Source organism: Gossypium arboreum, chromosome 4, assembly GCF_025698485.1.
Source record: "Gossypium arboreum isolate Shixiya-1 chromosome 4, ASM2569848v2, whole genome shotgun sequence".
Classification (NCBI taxonomy): Eukaryota; Viridiplantae; Streptophyta; class Magnoliopsida; order Malvales; family Malvaceae; genus Gossypium; species Gossypium arboreum.
In genome coordinates, this window is record NC_069073.1 from 79,281,234 (window position 1) to 79,288,537 (window position 7,304).

Consider the following 7,304-nt stretch of genomic DNA (forward strand, 5'->3'; position numbering starts at 1 on the left):
AATAATTTTATATAAGTAAAATAATTTAAAAACTTCTATTATATATCAATTCTAATATGATGTCCTTAATAGTCATTTTTCATTTTCACATCACCGCTACAGCTGCGTTTGAATCCAAACACACACTTTACCGCTGTTTCTAATCTCACCGCTACAGTATCTAATCTCACCGCTACAGTAACTAATCTCACCGCCACCGCTATTTTTAACCTCACTGGAGGTAAACACACCGTCCATTCAAACTAAGCCTTCAACTCGTTTATTTATATTCTTTGCTTTCTCTTTTTCTCAAATCCAGACACTCAAATTAGTTGAAAATCTAAGGCTTAGTTTGGTTTGTTTCAAACTAATTGAAATAGTTGACTAGTTATAGTAAACAAAGACAATGGAGGTCATTGAATGCGGAACTCGAACAGCTGTTTCAAAATTCGATATGCAGTCAAAGTCTCTGTTTTATGACATTTCCCCCCGGGACAACCTTCATAATAACGGGTTTGGTCTGGACTCCAAGTCGTCCCATTTTTTCTCCATGGATAGTTCGAAAGAAGCAAACAAACCAGATTCTGCGTCGGGGAACAGTGACGGTGGTTTTGAAATGCCGGTGGAGTCGTCGGGTTCGAATCACGCGCCAGGTGTTGGTTGTTGTCATTCGAACGCTGCGGTTAAGGTTCAGAAAGTGTACCGGAGTTACTGGACACGGCGTAGAATAGCTGACTCCGCTGTTGTCGCTGAAGAATGGTAAGTCTATAAAATCTGTCCATTTCTCTGCTTTTTTTTTCTTTAAGAAGAAAATTGGCAGTGATTATTTATTTATTGCAGGTGGAGGGTTTTAGATTATGCAAGGCTTAATCACAGCACAATCTCCTTTTTTAATTATTCCAAACCAGAATCTGTTGCTTCAAGATGGAATCGTGTTGTCTTAAATGCTTCTAAGGTAACTTCTTTTTTATTAAAAATTTCGTAAATTCAAAAGTTGGAACTGTTTTTTGACGGCGATCCTTGATTTTCCCTTGTTTCGTCCTTTAGGAAAAAAAATCACAAAATATTGTTTTACTTTATTTCCATAAATAACAAATAATGGAATTTTGTCAGGTCGGGAAAGGATTGTTCAAAGACGCCAAGGCGCAAAAATTGGCTTTTCGACATTGGATTGAAGCTGTACTTTTTTTCACCTTAGCCCCTTTCACTTAAATAAAAAATGAACAGATTTTTTACTTTTTATTTATTGTTACTCTAGATTGATCCACGCCACCGCTATGGCCATAACTTGCATATTTACTACGATGAGTGGTGTAAATCTGATGCTGGTCAGCCATTTTTCTACTGGTAAAACCTCCAACATTGCTGTTACACACGTGACAAATGTCCAAATAATTTTATAACCTACAAAATTAAAAAAGTGGCTCGAAATTTACAGGTTGGATATAGGGGAAGGGAAAGAGATTGACCTCCAAGAATGTCCGAGATCAAAGCTTCGACAACAATGTATTAAGTATCTGGGACCTGTACGTGCTTTTATATTTTAGATTCAATTTTCAATAAGATTCAACTTGTTAGTTCTGGTTGTTGCAAAATTCTGATATGAATTTCATTTTGTTTCCGGTCTATGGTGGCGGAAACAGCAAGAGAGGGAGCATTATGAGTACATTGTTTTTGAAGGAAAGATTATCCATAAACAAACTGGAAATGTTCTTCATACAATCAAAGGATCGGAAGGCCGGAAATGGATATTTGTTGTGAGCACATCCAAGAAATTGTACGCCGGCGAGGTAAGCATCGACACTGACCGTTTTGAGTGTTTCCTCTAGGAGATAGGAAAACCAACGATTTTAAATTTTTTTGTTCCTTGTAGAAGAAGAAAGGGATGTTTCACCATTCTAGCTTCTTGGCTGGAGGAGCGACGTTTGCAGCCGGTAGGCTGGTGGCGGAGCAGGGAATATTAAAGGTATAGGTTCAGAATCATCAAGGACCCCTTCCAGGGGCGTAGCTAGGGGTGACAGGGGCTGCCCCAAATAAAAATTTTAAAATTTTTAAAATTTTTAAAATTTTAAATTAATAAAAGTAAAATTATACTTTAATTCCTGATAAAAATTTAATTTAAACTTTTAAAAATTACAAAAATATAAGCTATTAAAATGGTGAAATTATATTTTTATCATTGTCAAAATTACAATTTAACTTCGATCCCTCTAACAAATTTTTCTGGCTTTACCCCAACCCCTTGTGTTGGTTGCATTTTGAATGACTGTTGTTCATCAAGTTTTGCTTTAACTTGTATAGATTGACATTTGATTTCTTTTCTTTTTCAGTCTATTTCTGCATATAGTGGACATTACCGGCCAACAGACGATAGTCTTGATAATTTTCTATCATTTTTGAAGGAGAAAGGAGTGAACCTTAGTGAAGTGGAGGTAACCTTTCAATACATACTTGAATTAAACCTTCCTTCCTATTGTAAATATGATGGCTGACTTTTATCTCGTGTTTAGATACGCCGAGCATCTGATGATTCTGATAACTATGGCAATGACAAATCCGGAAGTGGTGGGACTGCAGTTGAAGTTTCAGTGCCTATTGAACCTGAAATTAACAGTGAAGAGAAGAATGTTTCACTGCAGTCATCGGAAACTAATCAAACAGGGGCCTCATATACTTACAAAAGGACTTTATCCGGTGGTCTTCAGAGTCCAACAGTTGAGGTGCCTAAGAAAGCTATATTGCAAAGGATCAACTCGAAGAAGGCAGTCAAATCATATCAATTAGGACATCGGCTGTCACTCAAATGGTCAACTGGTGCTGGTCCGAGGATTGGGTGCATTGCCGACTATCCCGTAGAACTGAGACAAGAAGCACTTGAGTTTGTCAACTTGTCCCCGATAACTCCTCACACCCCTTCACCATTCATGTCTCCACATACCCCGTCAACGCCTTCATCATACAGGCATCTAGGCGATCTTCCACCAGCTACGACTCCGTCGACATCACATGACCACTAATGTTAACGGGACATTCTTGGTATCTGTGTGTAACATAATGTAAAATTATTTTTTAAGCCTTTAAATTTTTTAGAAATTTTAAATTAGTAAAAATAAAATTATACTTTGAACTCTTTTAAAATTTTAAAAATTGATTTAATTTTTTACAAATTATAAATATATAAAATATAAAAATTAAAATTTTATTCATTCCCTTAAAAGTTTTTCTAGCTTCGCCCTAAATTTACCATTAAATTTTGTGGTTTTAGTGCTAAATGATGGCACTAGTGAATGTAAATATGATGACGTGCTTTAATGTCAGTTGAGCATTTTTGGAATGGCTATACCATTATGGTAGTTGAGGGGTGATGTGTTTCATAAATATCCATTTGCTGTTTATGCCACCATGATTTCATATTTTTGGAGATGCAGCAACAACTGTTACACTAAAACTAGCCTTAGTGCCGGGGGATTACTAATTCTTGCCATAATTTATTTTGTTTTTTCAATTATGAAATCAAATTTACAATAATAGTTTAGAATTCACTAAGTTGATTATTAAATGAAACTCTAGATAATCCTAAAAACACTATTTTCAATTTTTTTAAATTACAAATAATTTATGTATACATTAAAAACTTCTTTTTTTGTTTTATCTGTGCAATGTATAAATTAATTATGTGTACATCAAGTCGAAAGCAGTCTTAAGTTTAAAAATCAATATTCAATGTTAATCAAAACTATAGAAAATATAAATAGTATTGTTGATGTAACGCCCCTTACCCGAGACTGTTGCCGGAGTCGAGCACAAGGCACTACTAAACTTATTTGAGCACTTAACCAAATTTAGATAATTTATATAATACTTTTCAGACAAGCTGTCCAACTGTGTCATAGTTGCTAAATAATTCATATCTCGAGTTATAAAACTCAAATCCAAATCCGTAAATTTTCTCTGAATTTATACTCATATATCTACTTACCAATTTTTTCTAGAATTTTGGTCAAGCCAATTAGTACAGCTTATTATTTAAAATCTCCCCGTTTCAGGGTTTGACTACTCTGACCTTTGTGTATTACGAATCAGATATCTCTCTGTACAGAGCTTCAATGACTATGCCGTTTGTCTCTAATAAAACTAGACTCAATAAGGAATCTGTTCATATAAAGTATGACTTCTAATTATCTTTGTAAAATTTATGGTGAATTTCAAAGTCAGAACAGGGGATCCAGAAATCGCTCTGGCCCTGTTTCACAAAAATTTAAACATCTCATAAAATATAGCTCATATACCTGTTTTGCTTCTTCCATATGAAAATAGACTCATCAAGATTCGATTTCATAATTTATTCATTATTTAATTCCATTTCTACTATTTTTAGTGATTTTTCAAAGTCAAACTACTGCTACTTACCGAAAACTGTTTTAGTACAAATATTGTTAACTAGTTTATAACATCTTTACTTCAATTCATTCAAACTCTATACATGCCATATAAATCTTTAAACATAAAACAAAAACTACCGAATTGATCTAAATAGTGTGCCCTGTTGTGTTGATCCGATCTACCCACTTCACTTCAAGTCAATCTACATAAAAATATTAAACACACACAAGTAAGCTTATTGAAGCTTAGTAAGCTCATAGGCATATAAACACAAATCATATCAAATATCGTACACAATCATATATCTATTAGTTTAACTATTTCATCCTCCAAATCACAATTTCATTAATAACTCATTGGAATAATTTCCATATGGCAACTCACAATTTAACTCCCTTAGGCCCATTTCTCATTTACTTCATTGTCAAATTAGGGAACAATAAGGAATTGAGTGCTTCATTATCACATTGCCATAGTAAACCATGGACTTTCACATTGATACGCATCACACACATCAGCCATAGCCTTGCCATGGTCTTACACGGTTCACATATCATACCGAAGCCATATCCTGCACATGGTCTTATACTGGAATCACATTATCACATTATACCGATGCCATAGCCCACCTATGGTCTTATACTGAGTCACATTATCACATTGCACCGATGCCATAGCCCAGCTATGGTCTTAAACGGGCACACTTGTCACATATGTTTCAATCAACTCATCGTGGTCACGAATAGAAGCACTCAAATCCATTGTTCCTACTAATTTGTACTTTTAGTTACACATTATTCATTAGTTAATGCAAATTGATAGTATTCATCAACATTAAAATACTTTAACAATCATAATATTTTCATATCAAAACATTGAACTTTGCCATATGAACTTACTCGACTAATTTGTAAAAGTCGAGAAATTCGTGGACTATTCTTGAATTTTCTCCTTTCCACGATTCATTCGTTTTCTTGATCTATAATTATAAAATCATTCTTTCATTAGCATCCATTTCAATTCTATTTCACTTCACAATTTATGCTGTTCAAATTTCAAAATTGCACTTTTACCCCAAAATTTACAATTTTCACAATATAGTCCCTTCTCAATTCACCCATCAATTGAACTAATTTTTCTCAATTAACACTTTATTTTATCATTATAAACTATTTCAAAACCTTTTATATTCTTAATTTCAACAGAAACCTTCAACTCACAACTTTTTCACAATTAGGTCCTAAATATCATTTCCTATCAAAATCACTTAATAAAACCACCTTAATATAAAATTAGAACTTAAATTTCATAATAATTCATCATAAAATTCCCTTATCCATCCAGGGTAACTTCCAATTTCACCCATAAAATCAAAAACTAATGAATTCTACAAGTGGACCTAATTGTAAAAGTCATAAAACATAAAATTATCAAGAAAAGTAAGAATTAAACTCACATGATGTAAAATATGAAAACCAGCTTTCTCCAGACCTTCTATGGCGTTTTAGCTGAGAAAATATGAAGAAATGTCTAGATTTTTCAATTACATCATTATTTAACTATTAACTTTTATGCTATTTCCAATTTTGCCCTTGTTCACATTGTTTTCTTGCTTATTTCATACCCAAACCGTCCAGCCATTAACCTTTGGATCTAATTGCTCTTTAAATCCATCTTTTAAATACTTAAGCTATTTACTCACAATTTAACAAATTTTGCGCTATTTTCAATTTAGTCCTTTTAATTAATTAGCCATCCAAACGTTAAAATTTTCTAACGAAACTTTAATACTAACTCAATGACACTCCATAAATATTTATAAAAATATTTATAGCTCGATTTTCAACTTTGAGGTCTTGATACCTCATTTTTGACCCGCTTGACCTAATAAATTCTTTTAATTCACTAATTTCACCATTTCACAAATTCTTCTAAATTCTTACTTGACTCATAAATATTAAATTACTATCTTGTTCAATCTTATTTGTCGAATTTAGTGATCTCAAATCACCATTTCCGACACCACTGAAAATTAGGCCGTTACAACTCTCCCCCCTTTAAAAATTTCGTCCTCGAAATTTGTTACCCGAAAACAGATTTGGATATTGTGATCTCATTGACTCCTCTGTTTCCCAGGTTGCCTCCTCCAATCCATGTCGATGCCATAACACTTTTACTAACGGTACTCGCTTATTCCGTAGTTCTTTAACTTCCCGAGCTAATACTTTCACCGGTTCCTCCGAATAAGTCATATCGATTGTAGCTCTATCTCAAGATAAGGAATCACATGTGAAGGGTCCGATCTATATCGTCTCAACATAGATACATGAAATACATTATGGATCTTCTCAAGTTCGAGGCAAGGCCAATCTATAAGCTACCGGACCGATCCTCTCAATGATTTCGTATGGTCCGATAAATCGTGGACTAAGCTTTCCTTTTCTACTAAACCGTAAAACTTTCTTCCACGAAGAAACTTTCAAGAACACACGATCACCCACATTGAACTCTATATCTCTTCTTTTCAAATCAGATATCGACTTTTGACGATCGGGCGCACTTTCAAACTTTCCCGAATAATCTGAACTTTCTCTTTAGTTTCCGAATTAAATCCATTCGACTAATTTCGATTCACTTAATTCGACCAATACAACGGGTTCTGCACTTCCTTCCATACGAGCTTCAAACGGTGCCATTTTGATACTAGCTTGATAACTGTTATTATAAGCAAATTCAGCTAAAGGTAAGTACCTTTCCACCGCCATCGAACTCGAGTATACAACACCTTAACATATCTTCTAAAATCAATCACTCGCTCGATTGTCCATCCGTCGAGGGTGAAAAGTCAGACTAAATTTTAACTTAGTACCTAAAGCTTCCTGTAGTTTATTCCAAAATCTTGAAGTAAACCTCGGATCTCGATCGAAATAATTGATGTCGGC

General features: G+C 34.1%; 1 protein-coding gene across 1 annotated transcript; it reads left to right on the plus strand.

Moving 5' to 3' along the window:
- Positions 1 to 298: 298 nt before the first annotated feature.
- On the plus strand, positions 299 to 3,106 carry LOC108458700 (IQ domain-containing protein IQM3-like). The gene is made up of 9 exons (XM_017758103.2): positions 299 to 738; positions 820 to 934; positions 1,093 to 1,158; positions 1,238 to 1,326; positions 1,418 to 1,505; positions 1,623 to 1,769; positions 1,853 to 1,945; positions 2,310 to 2,411; positions 2,490 to 3,106. The coding sequence occupies exons 1-9, from the start codon at positions 386 to 388 to the stop codon at positions 2,994 to 2,996; spliced, it is 1,560 nt and encodes a 519-aa protein (XP_017613592.1). The 5' UTR covers positions 299 to 385; the 3' UTR covers positions 2,997 to 3,106.
- Positions 3,107 to 7,304: the final 4,198 nt, after the last annotated feature.